General features: G+C 48.5%; 1 protein-coding gene across 1 annotated transcript in view; it reads right to left on the minus strand.

Moving 5' to 3' along the window:
• CACNA1B (calcium voltage-gated channel subunit alpha1 B) overlaps positions 1–17,081 on the minus strand; it is a 308,761-nt gene that overhangs the window by 25,036 nt on the left and 266,644 nt on the right. Inside the window, 5 exon segments of the mRNA XM_032708038.1 lie at positions 1,769–1,865; positions 8,840–8,967; positions 13,527–13,677; positions 15,126–15,217; positions 15,843–15,908. Coding sequence (XP_032563929.1) covers positions 1,769–1,865; positions 8,840–8,967; positions 13,527–13,677; positions 15,126–15,217; positions 15,843–15,908 — 534 coding nt within the window.

The following is a 17,081-nucleotide window of genomic DNA, read 5'->3' on the forward strand; positions in this document are numbered from 1 at the left end:
GAAATGTGGTGTTCAGTCTGGGTTTGAGCTGTTTGACTTGAACCCAAGGGCAAAAATTAAAGATGTCTTTAAAAAAGCCTTTTAAGAAGAATCCATTCCCATGTAGCCAAAGTTCTGTGGATTTGTTCTGTAAATCAGACAAATTAAATGAGATACCAGGAAACTCAGAGGCTGGGGAAGGGTCTGTCTGCTCTGGTGCTTTAGAACAGGGACACCACACTGAAAACCAGCCCAAAACCTTATTTAAAATGCCTATTTTAACACATGATCTTTTTAGCCTCTTTTGTTTTTTTAAATTGTACAAGATTTGAGGGGGGGGAAATAAGGAGAACTTTATGTTTCTGGTACCACAGAGCAGAGCTGGGTGCCCACCTGCAAACACCTCCTGCTGCTTTGAGCTCTATTCTAAGTCAGTGGAAACTCCCAGGGGCTGAATAATTGGATTCTGTGGATAATTGGTGTCTCCAGACAGATGTTCATGTATCTACTCATCGATCTGAAGTAGCTGGAACCTGATCTAGTTGGGTTCCTTAAGCTGAGTTCAATGGCCAGAAACAAATCAAAAGAAATAGAGAAAAGCCACAGCTGCCTCATTTTAAGGGTATGTTTAATTTTCCTTTCATTTTAAATCCCAGCACACTGAGGGAGGATCTTTTAGGAAGCTGTATCTGAATTCTTGCTGCTACATAAAGGCAGAGCCAGATTTGGGTTTAGCTTGAGCCTCTTTAAAAAAAAATACTATTTTTATGTGGTCACAGTTCAAAAACACAGCACAGGAGGAGCTGTTGGGATTTGGATCCATTGAACCAACCACAGTAGGGTGCAGGGATTGGATCTGGTGGTGGTGGAATGATGGAAACAGTGAAAAAAACCCCATTGAGTTGGATGGATTCTCAATTCCACCAATGTGAGGTGGTTATAATCAACCTCCCCCTCTGAAACTGGGGGGTTCAATGTTAAAAGCTTCCAAATAATCACCCTAAAAATGCAAATTTCCAGCCACCCTGTGAGTTTTTGGGGAGGGCTGCACGACCTGAACTGGGTCTGCTCCATAACTTTGGCTCCAAGTGTCTCCCCCTTTCACCGTGTTCCCACCCAGGCAGTGTCTGACAGGCAGCACTTCGGGGATAGAAAAGCATTTTTGGGGTCCAATTAAAAAAGTTCCTCCCAAACAGACAATAAGTTGGAGTGATTTCTTCATCTGACTGTCTGAAATGTTTGCTGTTACAGTAATTTCTTCCACGAGGGTGTTTAAGGAGCCCTTCTGGTGTTGTCTCTGTTTAATGGCTTGTTCACTCCTACAGCACTGCCTACTCTAATTACTCCAATCTAATTAAGAGGAGGAACAAACAACATACTACTGAAGGGCCAGAGAGACAAAAGAGCTGCAGGAAGATAAATGGGGATCTATTGGCGGGGTAATTTGCTCGTTAGCACCCTCCTTTCCCAAAATTAGCCTAAATGGAAGCAGAATGAGAGAGAAGAGAGAAACACTGAGAGAGAGAGAGCAGAGACGTACTTAGAAAGACAAACTGATGTGCCATAGTTTCAAAGACCAGAAAAAGGTTACAAAAATAATATATATATTAAAATAATAATAATAATAATAAAAAGCAGAAGATCCCAAATCCAGTCTGCTTGGAAAAGCAGAGGAAGCACCAGAAAAGTCCAGAAGAACAACACCAATGGCACAGAAAACCAGCAGCCACTTCAGCCACGGCACGAAAAGCTGGTGGTTTGGCAGGAGTTGGTGGGGAGGTTGGTCTACCTTATAGGCGACACGAGCAGGGCATTTCTTTCCAAGGCCTAGAGGTGGGGACATGTGTCTCAGCATCTCATACATGTCTGTGTAACTGATGCGACCGCTGGGAGCCACCGGGAGGGAGGCGACAGCAGGACACGGGAATCAAAGCAGACCCGGTGGAGGAGAGGAGAGAAAAAAAAAGGGGGGAAAGGGGTGGGGGAAAAGGCAACACAGTGGAGCAAATGAAAAGGAGGAGAGAGAGAAGGGAAAGCAGACAAGAGAACAGAGATCTGGTTAATCAGATTTCTCAGGAGAACAGAACCAAAACGAAGAGGAGGGTGAAGAGGAAGGTTTTCTTCCCTTGCTGTTGTTCCAGCGCCCAACGTGTGCTCCTGGCGGCAGGGACAGCCCCCGGCAGGGCACGGGGGTCCCCGGGGGAATGATGGATGGCTCTGCTCTGGGACAGGCGGTGGGGAGGGCTGGGGCTTGGCTGGAGGGCTGGGGGAGCTCCCCCTTCTCGCCCCCCACCCCAGGCAATCCAGAGGCTGGAGTTCACCATGCCAGGGAGGGCTGGCAGGCAGAGTTATGGGACAGGGGGAGAGGCAGGGCTCCCAACACGCTCAGCTCTGGGATAAAAGGGGCAGCTTGCCTTCTGGGAACGAGGACTTGGGGTTTTTAGGGGAGCCAGTGGGTTGGGAGGGAAGCAAAAAGCCAATCCTGGTGTATTTGCTTGGGACAGACTGGGAGGGCCAAGCCCAGGGTGTGACTCTGCCAACCCTGAGCCAGCCAGGATTTCTGCTCCAGCCTGAGCTCAGCTTTGGCAAAACCAGAGCCCAGCACTCAATTTTCAGGAGGAGGACCTATTTTTCTCCCTTACATTCTGTGGGGCCCCTCTCTCATCAAGCCAACCTCTCTCATCAAAATCCCTGCTGGCTTCTTCCACCCTCCTTCATCCTCTGCTCTCCATCACTGCAGGAGATTCCCTGTGCTTCTCCTGGGCTCATTTCTTGGCCAGACAACTGGTTGTCTCCACCACCAAGGGCAGCTGTCCTGTTCCCAGTCCCAGGGGCTGGGAATGGCAGAGATTTGGGAAAAGGCCCTTAGCCCACCTCATTACTGAGGTCATCTACCTTCAGCACACGATGGTGGTGGAATAGAACCCTGCCCTGAAAATCAAGCGGTGCAGAAGCAGGAAGGAATTCTCCTCCTTCACCTTTTTCTAAGTGTTAAAATTGGCAACATGACTCTGACAATCTCATTTGGTTTTCCCAGCGAGCTGCCTGCTTATTATAATGTGCAAATCTGTGCTGCCTGTCAGCTGAGGAGACCCAAGGATATTGCAGCATGTTGTTAATTAAAGTTTAACCCCTGGAAAAGCAGGACTATCATCTCCTCTATCTCAGGAGGGCAACCAAGACCTAAGCACCCCTATAAATCCCCTTTTCCAAGCAGGACAGCTACGGAGGCAGAACCTGCAGACCAGCCCAGTGTCCTGACATGGGTCTCAATTCCTATATGAGGAGGAGGGGGTGGAAGAGAGAACCTACCCAGCCAAAAACATCTATTCCTGTCCTTGGTAACTGATGCAGTTAAAATACCACCCAGCTTTTATAGCCCAGAGCTCATTTAAAGGCTGCTGAGAGACACAAATTGTAATTGGAGCCAATGTCTTCCCCTGGCTCCTCTCCTGCTCCTGGGCTGGGGCTGGGGGGTCTCCTGCCTCCTCTGCAAAGCTTGGGAGCTCTTAATCCCCAGGCAGGTGTAGAAAACACCTGGGCTGAAGTGGAAGAGAAAATCCCTGCTGGCTGCTTGCACCCTCCTTCATCCTCTGCTCTCCATCACTGCAGGAAATCCCCTGTGCTTCTCCTTCTCCTGGGCTGATTTCTTGGCCAGACCTGTCCTTAATTCACCCCCTCAGCTCCCAGGCATGGTACAGCTTCCCTGTGCCATGAACAGGAGGTTTCCCTGGGTGTCCATCAGAATTTGGGGACATAATTTAGCCTCCCAGGCAACCTGTGGCTGTTGCACCGTGAGAAGCTCATCCCTCAGCTCTCCCCACCCTACTCTGCTGCTCAGGCAACCACTGTCCAGATCTGATGTCTTTTCCAGATCCAATGTCTTTTGGGCCCAGGAGAGGGAAGGTTGGTCACTCAGCTGGAGTGATGATGCTACAAAACCCAGACAAGTGGAATTGCCACTCCTTGGGTGCCATTTCTCTCCAGGGTGTGAATATATATATATATATATATATATAATATATATATATATATATAGTGCTGGGATGCTTTTCCCCAACACTTCCCCCCAGAGCCTTCAGGATGGGAGCTGGAGGGTTCACTGTCTCATAAAGCTGCCTGTCTCCAGCCAGCTGGGGTGTGGGAGTAGACAGGGAAGAGATGCATGGAGGACAAAGGAGGCAGTCAATCATTCCTTTTTTCAGGCAAGGAGTTAGTTATGGGACAGTTTCTTTTCTCTACTGCATTTGCACTCGGAGGGGGGGATAAAAGGAAACAAAACCAGGACTAAAGATGCCTCAGGGAGTCTCTGAAGTTCCAAACCTTGTATGCCACCCTATGAGGGCACTTCTTTCCTAAGCCCAGGGGTGGAGCAATTACACGTAACAAATTGTACATATCCTTATAATGAATCCGGCAACTGGAAGGGAAACGTCACAGGTTAGGACAGCAAAAACCAGGAGCAATCAGCTTTTCCCCGGGAAAACAGGAGGAGCTGGAAGGGCAGAACGTGCTGTAAAGGAAGGTTAGTCAAGCAAAAATTGGGCTTGTGAGGAAGGAGCAACTTTAACACACAGAGAGAGAGAGAGAAAGAGAAACTTCCAGCTGCTCACCAAACTTTATATCCTTGGATTTTCTTCTGTGCAGGGCTTTCCAACCACGTGGTTCCCTTTGTCACTAATGTTTTGGTTCCTTTTATCACATATTTTGGTTCCTTTTATCACTAATGTTTTGGTTCCCTTTGTCACTAATGTTTTGGTTCCTTTTATCACATATTTTGGTTCCTTTTATCACTAATGTTTTGGTTCCCTTTGTCACTAATGGTTTGGTTCCCTTTGTCACTAATGGTTTGGTTCCCTTTGTCACTAATGTTTTGGTTCCCTTTATTTAAAGTTTTAGTTCCCTGTGCCTGAGCATCTCCCTCCAGCCTCTCCTTGCCACCCCCCAGCCAACCCAGAGCCTGCAGCACCCAAAGAACCTCTTCAATGGGTTATTCCTGGGATTCAGAAGAGCTTGGGAAGCTTTCCCTTCCACTGTTCCCTCCCACACAACCCCAGCAGGGCTGTTCTTTTCTTCAGGGGCACTGAACAACTCACTGCAAGTCCAGAAATTCTCCTCTCAAAGGATGACTTGGCCATTGGCACTGGGAAAATCCCAATATTGTTCCCAGCAGGTGGAATCAGACACCTCACAGTAGCTTTCTGGTCACTCTCATTAACTCCCAACAATATTTCCAGCTAATTTAATGGCAGGATTTGATTTCTTCACCTTTTGCAAGTAACCAAACCACAGGCAAAAGGAGCTGAGCCTCCCAATTACCTCTGAAGGAAAACTGAGATGATTTGGCTTCGCTGTGTTTATTTTGGTACTTCATATAAAGAGGGCTGGAATATTTTGGAATATCTCCTTCAATATTACAGCTTTTCTGGACGGGGAAAAATTAAGGTCTATTCAAAGCCTTCCCAAGCCACTCAAAACTATTAATTCAGGAACAGAGCAAATGGAACTGTGCAAGTCTTGGCTGGAGGCCTAAACGTGGTTATAAAAAGTATATTGGCTTAACTGAGTCAAGAAGTTGAGTTGACTTTACCTCCAATTTTGGAACGAGTTTGTAAAGTCAGGGTGTAGAAATGACGTCTGCCCCGTTCCCTGAGCTCTCTGAGAGCCCCTGCAAGGCTTGAAAACCAGCAGATGTTCTGCATTGGAAAGCACAAAATGAGGACAATCAGGGATTCTTTTCCAGGTCCGTGGAATCCTGGAATGGTTTGGGGTGGAAGGGACCTCAAAGCCCATCTCATTCCACCCCCCAACCTGCCACGATCCCAGGTTGCTCCAGCCTGGCCTTGGACACTTCCAGGGCTGGGGCAGCCACAGCCTCTTGTTTAAATCTGATTTTCTTTATTTTCCTCAGCGTCCTTTTATCCCAGGAAGCCAAGAGAAAACTCCCTTGGCAGCCCCTGCACCTCCTCCTCCCCACTGAAGGGGCTTCCAGCAGCATCTCCCTCTTTGGGACAACTCCTGGGAATGGGAAGGCCAGACCAGTATTCCCAGTATCTCTAAGGGGTGTGCACTGGGAAGGTATAAGAGAGATAAAGTGCTCACTTTATCTATGTTGAACAAATTAAAGCTCTTAGAAATCCAATTTTCTTTGGTTTTGCCCAGTTCATCCCTAAATCCTGTGTTTTTACTCCTTCCCTGATTAACTCCCAGCCCCCCCAAACCACCCTGGATTCCCTTATTTCTCTCTCTCTCTCTGTTTTTCTTTGAGCCCAAGGCTTTTACCACCCCTAAATCCAACAGTTTCCCCATACTTACCCCTCCAGAGTGTGACACATCTGGAAAAACAGCTGTTAAATGCTTTTTTAAATTCCTTTTGAATGCTTTTCCCCAGAAAAGTTTACAGAAAGTTGGATTTTTTAACAAAACCAAAGGTGATACGAGAAATAGAGCTGTAAATATGCATTAAGTCTATGTTTAAAATATTATCTATATAACAAAAATATAACAACACTTGTGCTTTTTAACCATGCAGCATCTTTCATGGAAGGATCTTAATCTGTGGGAAGTGGACAAACACTGTAATTCCCTCTTTTTTGGGACAATCAAAGAGGAAACACTGAGAGAGGTGATCAGTGAGTGACCAATTCAGCCCAAATCACAGAATCATCAAACCACAGAATGATATAAGTTGGAAAAAAACCCCTCTGAGATCAGAAAGATCAGGAAGATCTTAGATCAGAATGATGAAAAGATTAATTCTGGCCTTAAACTGCGAAGGGCTTTTAAATTGTGGGAATTTTAGTCCCACTTCTGAAAATGTCAGTGATTTCAGTGGAACTGTTCACACTCTGCCAGCATCAATAACGTCCCAGCAGAGCATTAAAGGGAACAAGGTTAGAGAAAAGCAGAAAATTGGATGTTAATAAATGACATATTCTGCATTAACAGCTCGGCAAGTGAAAAGGTTTGGCCCCTGAGTGACTCACAAAATGTGAAGTCTCTGCTCGGAGTTAATGGAGCGAGAAATCTCTCTGTAAACTTCATATTTGTGCCTCTGATGGGTGGAAAGTTCCTGAACGCAGAAACATTAAAAAAACCCCCACGTTGATCCTCATTTTTTCCCTTGCAGGTGTGTTACTCCTCCCACAGACCTTCAGCAGAGCCAAGGCTATTTTTTAAGGAGCAAACAGGCACTCCCAAGTTTTCAGTCTCATTAAGAGACAGGATTGGATTTAAAAAATTGGAGGAAAAAAACCCCTATTTAGTGCCTGCCAAATACCCACAAAGGATTGTCTGTGTTCCAGAGCACGTGCTGGTGAAAAACCTGCTTGGAGATGACAAGCTGTGAGTAAATGTGGGGTATATTCAGGCTGGGAGTAGGGATGGCTTTGAGGTGGTTAAAATCACCCACAGCTCAGAGAAATGCAGGCATTTTGGGGCAGGTTTGCATTTAAAGTTACCCTAAATCATTTAAACTGAGGTTTTGAAGCAGTTTAATTGCATCCTAGCAGGGAGTTTGAGCTGCTGATTATACAAACACTTTTCTGCATCTGTCTCGGCTGAAGGGGGGAAAAAAAAAAGAGGAGGGGAAAGATTGGAGGAGCTGGAGGAATTCAAAATACAGAGGAGATTCATTGCAAAGTAGCTCATGGGGAGGCAAATGGAGAAAAATTAGTAGAGGTTTAAATTAAAAAATAAAAGTCTCCCAACAGGCAAATTCTCTGGGTGCAGAATATCAAGGAAATTCCTGTGACCTGTGACAGAGCATCTAGAAATGAGAATACCACAGTCCCCAGGGCTGATGGGCAGCAGCTCCTTGTGGGCAGTGCAGAAAAACAATATATTAAATCAATCTTGCTCTAGAAGTGGTCACAGGTCAGGGCCATTCCCTCAAATTTAAAAAATTCCTTAAAATCCTTTCTTTGTTAACCCTGGGATCCATCCCAAACCTGTGCCACGGGTGTGAAACTTTCCCTTTGAGTAAGGAAAGCAAAGAGATAAACCCTACAAACTAAACCCTCCCCTGTGTGCAGGAACCATCCCCTTTCCTCGAACACCCCCAAACATCAGGAACATTTTCTCAGAGGCTCGTTGGGAACCGGAAAATGCTTCCAACCTTTGGCTCGTGTCCTTCTGATATTTCACGTCTCATGTTCAAGTCTGCGAGTCTAAAAGCTGAAATATCATTTAGAAGATCAAAGTTGCCTCGTGAAGTTCGATGTCATTAGAAGGGGGCTTCCAAGGGCAGAAATGTTGGGATTAATGAGAAATGGCTGCTTTTAAAAAATGCCATGTTTTCAGCAGGGACACCCTGCTGGGGAGTGGGTGGGCAGAGGCAGGTGACGGAGTCGGAGCCTGCAGGACTTGACTCAGATGTGACACATCCTCTGCCGTGGCCTGAGGGATCTGCACAGGGTTTGGGAAACCATTAAGGTGGTTCTGAGCCAGAGAACCCCTGCACAAATGAGGGGTGACAGGGCAGAGCCTCCCCCACCACCTCAAAGCGCAGAGATCTGCGTGGTTTTGTCTCCAGACTGGGGTGCAGAAACCAAAGGCAACGAATGAACAGCTTTTCTACTTGGTCATTAGGATTTCCCCTGGTAATTTTTGGCTGTGTGAGGAGGGGGGTGGGCTTTGCTCTCGTGGTCTGTTGGGTTGTGTCTGTTTGAAGGAAACTCCCTTTTGATGACATCGGGTTTGTTCATCTCCACTGCAGTTGAAGCTTTTACCACCAGTGTCACCTCGGAGTTGTTTCCTTCTGGAGCTGTAACTCCTTAAAAGAGGCTCTGTGTGTGTACAGGTACAATATTTACACCCCAGTGTGTCCTTCTGTCCCCCAGCAGGGTCAGTGTGTACGTACCAGGCAGCGGGGTCGTACTCGGCCCACACACGGACAAACTCATCCAAGTGGTGAGGGCCCAGGATGGAGGAGTCCCTTGTCAGGTATTCAAAGTTGTCCATGATCACAGCCACAAACAGGTTCAACATCTGCAGAGAGGAGCGGAATGCAGTCAGGGCGGGGGAAGGGAAGGGGGAAGGGGGGAAGAAACAGGAAAGGGAAACGGTCATAAAGAGAGAGAGAAAAGAGGAAAAGGGAAGGGGAGGAGAGAAGGGAGAAGGGAGAAAAGAAGAGACGGAGGGAAGGAGAGGAGAAGAGAGGAAAAAGGAGAGAAGGGGAGGAGCAGGGAAGGAGAGGCGAAGGAGAAGGCGGAGAAGCGGCAAGAAAGGGACGGGGGGGCAGAGAGAAGAAGGGAAAGGGAGAAGGGAAGCGGAAGGGAAAGGAAGGGGAAGGGAGAAGGGAAAAGAAGGGGAAAGGGGAAGGGAAGGGGAAGGGAAGCGAAGGAAGGGGAGGGACGGGAAGAATGGGGAAGGGAAGAAGGAAGGGGAAGGGAAGGAAATGGAAGGAGAAGAGAGGGGAACAGGGAAGAGAAGAAAGGGGAAAAGGGGGTAAGGGAAAAGGAGAAAAAAAAGCAGGGAAAAGGGAAAGACAACAGGAAAGGGGAAAAGAAAGGGGAAAGGGAGGAAAAAAGGAAAGGAAAAGGGAAAGAAAAAAAGGAAAAAGGAAAAAGGAAAAAAAAAAAAAAAAGGGAAGAAAAAGGAAAAGGAAAAAAAGAGAAAAAGGGGAAAAAAAGGAAAAAAAGGAAAAGGAAAAGGAAAAAAAAAAAAGGAAAAGGAAAAGGAAAAGGAAAAGGAAAAGGAAAAAAAGGAAAAAAGGAAAAGGAAAAGGAAAGGCTGGAAGGGGAGCAGGCATGATTCCCTTAACTGGATGTGTACTTCCTTCAAGAAGCAGCCCTACCCCAGAGAATAAACTCTCCAAACAGAGCCCTGAGTCCTTGGGTGCTGCTGCTGCTGCCTCCCCTGCACACACTGCAGGGCCCTTTGCCAAGGATTTTGACTGTGGGTGCTTTTCCAGGTCAGTGGTGGTGCTGCCCTCCAGTGTGACCCACCCCAGAGCCTGAGGGGTCAGCCCCTCTCCCTGCCCCTCTCCCTGCCCCTCTCCCTGCCCCTCCCTCACCCCACACCAGCCCAGAGCAGCACAGGGGCTGCAGCAGCTGCTTCTCCAACCAGACGTGGGAACTCTTCCAGCACTTCCACATGGAGACCAGAATGGCCAGAAGAAAACCCATCCTTCAGCCTAAATGTGCTATTTTAGACTCAAAACAATTGAAACCTTCCAAGATCCCCAGAAAGCTGAGGAGCAGGACACACAGAGCACTCCTGTCCCTGATGGCCACTAACCCAGAGCCTGGCAAACACCTCTGGCATAGAAAGGTTCTGCTCTTATTAAAACCAAGGGAAGAATCACGAGGATTTCAATGGGAAAAGATCAAGCTGCAGCCAGCAGAGTGGGAAAGCAGGAGGGAAGAGATGCTCCTGGGCCAGATAAAAAGACCTGATGGGCACAAGGCTCCTTTCTGCCTCTCTCCTGTCTTCTGCAGGGAGGCTGAGCTGCTGCTGTCAGTGCCATGCTGGGCAGGGAGGGCTGTGGCCAAGCAGCCTGTCAGCACAATTAAACTCAATGTGGGGCACAATTAAATTGAATATGGATGTCATTAAAAGAAAATCAGGCAGTGGAATTTGGGCTTTGTGCAGTTTAAAGGAATTCATATCCCCGTGTGATCTGGAGGGAGGAGGGGTCTTGGCTCTTGCTGGGATGCACCAGTACAGACGAGCTCAGTCTGTAATGAATCACCACATCAGCACCAAAGCTGATCAGACACTCCCCAGAGCTTTAGTCCATGTATTTTTACAGAGTCACAGAATGTGCTGAGTTGGAAGGGACCCACAAGGATCATCCGGTCCAACCCTCAGCCCTGCACAGGATCATTCCCAGGGTCACACCCTGTGCCTAAGAGGATCAGCCAAACCCTCCTGGAGCTCTGGCAGCCTTGGGGCTGTGCCCACTGCCCTGGGGAGCCTGGTCAGTGCCAAGCACCCTCTGGGGGAAGAACCTTTCCCTGAGATCCAACCTGACCCTGCCCTGACACAGCTCCAGCCATTCCCTGGGTGCTGTCCCTGGTCCCTAGAGCAGAGCTCAGTCCCTGCCCCTCCTCTGCCCCTCCCCAGGAAGCTGGAACTGCCATGAGCTCTGCCCTCAGTCTCCTCTTCTCCACCTGAAACCCCAAGTGCCCTCAGTGTCCTCCCTCGGCTTCAAATCAAGGCCCTTCCCCATCCTCGTTGCCTCCTTTGGACACTCTCCAATGGCTCAAGATCTTCCTTCCTTTGTGTCCCCCCAAACTGCCCCAATGTTGAGGTGAGGCCGCCCCAGGGCAGAGCAGAGGGGACAATCCCCTCCCTGGTGCCCCCCAGGACAGGGATGTCCCTCCTGGCTGCCAGGGCACTGCTGACTCAGGGCCAACTGGCCACTGACCACGATCCCCAGGGTCTTTTCCTGGCACTGCCCTCCAGCCTCTCATTCCCACTCTGTCCGTACATCCAGGGCTGCCCCATCCCAGGGGCAGAATCCGGCACCTGTTGAACTTCCTGTGGTGTTTTGAGACCCCCAGCAAGGCTCCTGCCCCTGCAGTGTGTGAATTCACTCCTGTGTGAGGCTCATCAGCTCCAACATCATCAAACAGCTCTGGTGGCTTTGGGCAACCATGATGGTCCTTCGTGTCCCCCTCCCTGGGTGTTTGTGCCCCTGTGCCACGGCCCAGACAAGCCCCAGCATCTTGGAGTCCCCGTGCAGGGATGGGGATGCCCAAACCAGCTCTGAATAAGCTGCTCAAAGGCTGCAAGAACTCCAGCTGCATCAGCAGGGCTCACTCCTGTCCTGCAGGTACCTGACACATGGCACAGTGTCCCCAGAGCATCCCAAGACAGCAGAACTTCTGAGAGTTTGCCCCTTGATCCCAAATCCCTTCCCACTGCTCCCAGCTCCAGCCATGGCTCGGTACAGTTCCCCCTTCCCTGCCTACAGCTGTTTCTAAAGTTCCTGGACATACTTAACTTCCAATTCATATTTTCACTATAAATTTCAATTGATCTTTTTCTCTGTCCCTTGTATCCTTAGCTTTCAATTTCTAATTTTCGTACTAGATTTCAATTTATATTTCTCAACGTGGATTTCAATTGATCTTATTTTTCTCTCCTGCGAATTACAGGGGGGAAAATTATGTCAAGCTGCACGTCCACACAGAGCCAGAAACATCATTGGAAACCAAATACATTATCCAATTTCCCCTCAATCTATGGCATATCATTGAGAAAACCATAGAAAAAAGTGCTCTCCTGGCAAGGCTGGGGCTCTGCAAAGCTTGTGGGGAACCACATGGTCAAGTGCTGAATGCCTTTTAAGGAATGAGTTACAGCCCAATCCAGCTGCTTGGCTTGCCACTGCCTATTTTTGGAACTTTTGCTGCTCACAAGGGCTCTCCCCTCTGCTGGTCCAGTTTCCAGGGGTTTTTCCAGGAGCTCTGACCCAGGGACAGAGCTGCTTTTGCACAGCTCCAGTTCTGCTGCTACATTTTGGCCGGGATGGCTGATCCAGCCAGGGAGGGCTCTGGGGGGATGTGATGTTTGTTGTTGGGGTTTTTTTTTAAACAAAAAGCTTGAAAATAACACTGAGAACATCTGATGTCGGGTTAAGGATTTGCACAAGGGAAAAAATCTGGTTTTAAAACTCAAGGAATCACTAAGTGGAGCATTAACTTCGTGCAAGCTTTCAGGGTTCCAGGTTTTTTTAATCTATGCAGGAGAAATAATCCACGGGGTGTCAAAGGAGCAACAGCAGTGGGACAAAGGATGCCAGTGGGGGCTATTGAAGTTGGTGTGTCTACATCCAGCTCCTTTTCCTGGTGGAAGGGTTCTGAGGAGAGCAGGATTAGCTGCACAAAGCAGCCAATCTGCTGTTTGAGAGCAAACCTGGGGCAGCTCGAGATGCTGCTTTTGGGTCCATTTCAGAGCCTTCATCTCTTCCTGCTTGAATCTTAATTGGGTCCCTGCCCCTGGTTTTCCATTCCTCTGTCCCCAGTGGTGCTGGAAAGGGAACAAACCCCCCGGGGCAGAGGGGTGTTTGTGGATATGCCAGTGCTCAGGGAGGGCACTGGCACCTCTTAAAGCATAAAGCACAGGTACGACCCAAGCACTGAACACTTCCATGTCTAAAAGCTTTTCTGGCAGCAGCAAATGATTATTGCATTTCTTTGACCAACAAAACAGAACACAGAGCATCAAATGAGTGTGATGCTCCCAGCAAGAGCTTCTGAACTGGTGTTGTCTCAGCCATTCTCACCCTGCCCTCCCCAGTCCCCTTCTTCAAAGGCCCGTGTTACAAATCAAGACAAAACCAGATTAGTGCTTAATTCCAGATATTAGCCCCCCCCTGTGAGAAGAAAGATAAATCCCTTCCCTTTAAACTAATGACTAAATGATCTCTTTGGGGATTTAAGGGATTTTATCACCAGGATGGTAAATGGGGTTTAGCAAAGCTGTTGGATAAATTATAATTAGGGAGGAGGAGGAGGAGGAGGAGGTAAAGGGGTGGGGAGTATTTGGGGGGATCCACCACAGCACCCCCACTTTGGGAGGGATCAGGACCAACTTACCAGGAAGGAGCAGAGGAAGATGAAGGACACGAAGTAGAAATAGGCAAAATCACTGCCACATTCCTTCTTGGTGAGGCCAGAGAGGGGGTCACAGGCTCTGTTGCTCAAGCAGGACAACATGATCTCGTGCCAGGCTTCCCCCGTGGCACTCCTGGGGATGGGAGGGCAGAAGTGAGTTTATCCACCCCCTTCCCATTACAGACCCCAGGGGCAGCCACCTCACAGTGTTACTGTGCCTAATTAACTAAATTAATTAGGTGGAAGGTTGTGTCCAGGTGGAGAGACTGTATTTACACTGGGAATTTGAATTACCAGCCTGCTGATGTGGAAAGAAAGGAGAATAACATTTCCTTCCATCACAGAGGGGGTAAAAGAAGCCAGACAGGCTGAGATAGGCTAAAAGCTTTATTGCTTTTATGGAGAATAAAACCAGATTGATTTCAACATGTCCAGTGCAAATCTAAGTAAACAGAGTTTAGATTGTTCCCTTTTGAAGCAGCCAAACACTTCTGTCCTAGTGCTGGCTCTAAACCCAGTGGAGATCATGGGAAATGAAATCAGGCTTCTCCACTTGAGTCTCTTATTTTCTTTATCAGGCAGATAAATTCCAGCACGGTCTGGTTGGTCACAGTGCCATGAATCTCTTTTTCATGCCAGTCTCCTGGGTGTTTTCATCATTTCCCTCCTCCCCCTCTAACTTCTGCTGCTGAGAAAAACAGCCAAAAGGAAAAGTTTTGGAGTCCCAGAGGGTTTGTCCTCAAAATAAACCACCCCCTGCAATGGCTTGGATGTCAGGGGATCTCCACGTATCAGAGTAATCTGATTCCTTCCTCATCCCAATGCTGCTGCCCCTCAGTCCCACTGTGGCCTGTGAAGGGACCACGAGATCTGGCCACGAGACTGAGTAATTATCCAATTTTATTAAAATGCAGGGCTTTGAGCTGAGTGATTATTCTGAGCTAGAGAGGGCTAATTTCATTTCCATCTGGCTTTACAGAAACTTGGAAACCAAATCCCAGGCAAGAGATCCAGCTACAAGCTCCACATCATCTGCGAGCTGGGGTTAACTGGGGGGGGTCCTCCACGCCCCCACCCCCAAACTGCCCTGAGCTGGAGCGGGAACCCAACCTTCAGTTATTGACAGGTCTGAAATAAAAATCTGGGGTGAAAAATTAATTGCTTGGTTTTATTCGAAAACACTCCGTTTCCTTGCAGAATGAACCCAGAGGGAAACCTCACACTCTGAGCAGAGGCGGGGGGTTGTGGATGAAGTGTTAAAATACCCAATTTAAGGGATTCTCACTTAAAAAAAAAAAAAGAAAAAAAACCCAAGCTTCATGACAGGAACCCATCAATCAGTTATATGGGGGGGCTGTCCTATATTAAGCTTCTGCCTGAGCTGCCAGGGGGTGTCACAGCCCTGGGTGACACGTTGTGGAGATGATGATGTGTCGACAGATCCGCCAAGGAGGAGGAAGCAGGAATGGCTGCTTTACTCAGATACCTTTCCCAGAGGATGCCCAAGGCTCAGCAGCCAAACAGAGACTTTTTTTCCTGCTCACATGCAAGTCAGGTGGTGTTTTGTTACCCCCTTCTTACCTGAACAGAAGCATCAGGGCTTGGAGGAAGGTCCGGAAGTTGTTGTGCCGATTAATGGAGGTTTCGTCGTCTAATGCAATGTTCCCAAATACCTGCCATGGGAATCAGAAGGGATTCAGGCCAAGCACACCCTCCCATGGATGTTGTCAGGAAAGGTGGATCAAATGGAGTCAAATAAAAAGGCAGGAAAGTAATTTGTCCTGGTGTGAGGGATCTCAAAACTAAAATAATTTCTGTGCTGAAAAGGGAGATAAAAATGTGTCGTGGAGGTCAAATGGGGGAAAACACCAGGTCACTGTGCTTTGTGTTCACACAGGACCTTTCCAACAGTGCAGCTCCATCCCAGGCCAACAAAACTTTAGGATTTCTTCTCAGAAAAGTGCAGTGTCTGGGCTGCTCCCTGTCTCAGCCTCTTGAGGTATCCATAGCCAGGGGAAGGGACATCTCTTCCCATGGGAGACATGGATGCCCACCCTGCTGCTGGAAATGCAGTGGTACAGGCTCATCCCCACAGCTGCTGTGTCTGCCCATTCTCTTTGTACACCCAGGGCTACGTTCAACTTAAAACATGACAATAAGAGTACAAAAAGCGGCCCTGTTTTCCACTTCTAATTTCCCTGACACCAGACAAGAAGAGCCTTTTGCCTCATCCTAACCCAGCTGCTCCCTGAACAAACCCAGGCTGAGTGTGGGCAGAAGGAGGGCCAAATGTTTTACCTGCATGCCAATAATGGCATAGATGAAGAAGAGCATTGCAATGAGGAGACACACATAAGGCAAGGCCTGTGGGAAAGGAGAAGGTGGTGTTAATGACAGCAAAGGCACAGCACCCACGAGCATTTAATCCCTGGGCAGGACTCTGTTTTGTGGCATTTGTCCTTCAAGTGAAGGAGCTGGGAGGAGAATGTGAACAGCTCTGACAACAACCCCCCTGGAGCCACAAATTCATCAATCCCAGAACAGCCAGGGCTTTCCAAAGGCTCTCTGTATATCCTTGCAAGCAGGGAAAACACAACCCAAAGCTTCCCAGCGAGCACTGGAACTACCAGCAGGCCCTGGCACTTTCTGTGCATAATTGTATGAGTGTTAATTTTTAATGACCTTGCTGTAAATGTAGTCTGAGAAAAAAAAAATATCCATCCCAGAAACGAGTAGCTGCTCTGAAACAGGCACAGATTGCAGTCCCAGGAGGACAAAAAGCTTCTGAGTTGTAGCAAGAAATCAGTGGAGGCTGCGATGTAATTATGTCACCCAAGCTGAGAGTGATAGCTGCTTTCCACTTGGGCTAAACAAATGGGTAATTAATGCTTCTTAATTGGTAATAGCTGAAAAAAGGAGAAGTCTTGCCATAGGACGAGCCCATGTGGTGCTGGGGGCAGGAGAGGGGTTATACATGGGGGGCCCAGTGGGAATCACAGAATCATAAAATATCCTGAGTTGGAAAGGACCCACCAGGACCATCCAGTCCAACTCCTGGACCTGCACAGACACCCCAACAATCCCACCCTGTCCCTAAGAGGATCATCCAAACCCTCCTGGAGCTCTGGCAGCCTTGGGGCTGTGCCCACTGCCCTGGGGAGCCTGGTCAGTGCCCAACCAGCCTCTGGGGGAAGAACCTTTCCCTGAGATCCAACCTGAGCCTGCCCTGACACAGCTCCAGCCATTCCCTGGCTGCTGTCCCTGGTCCCCCCAGAGCAGAGCTCAGTCCCTGCCCCTCCTCTACCCCTGCCCAGGAAGCTGGAACTGCCATGAGCTCTGCCCTCAGTCTCCTCTTCTCCAGCTGAACACCCCAAGTACCCTCAGCCACTCCTCCTATGGTCCCTCCAGACCCTTCACCATCCTTGTGTCCCTCCTTTGGACACTTTCCAGCAGCTTTAGATCTTTTTTTTTACATTGTGTCCTCCCAAAACTGCCCCCAGCACTCGAGGTGAGGCCACCCCAGCCCAGAGCAGAGCA

Source organism: Chiroxiphia lanceolata, chromosome 21 (assembly GCF_009829145.1).
Source record: "Chiroxiphia lanceolata isolate bChiLan1 chromosome 21, bChiLan1.pri, whole genome shotgun sequence".
Lineage (NCBI taxonomy): Eukaryota > Metazoa > Chordata > Aves > Passeriformes > Pipridae > Chiroxiphia > Chiroxiphia lanceolata.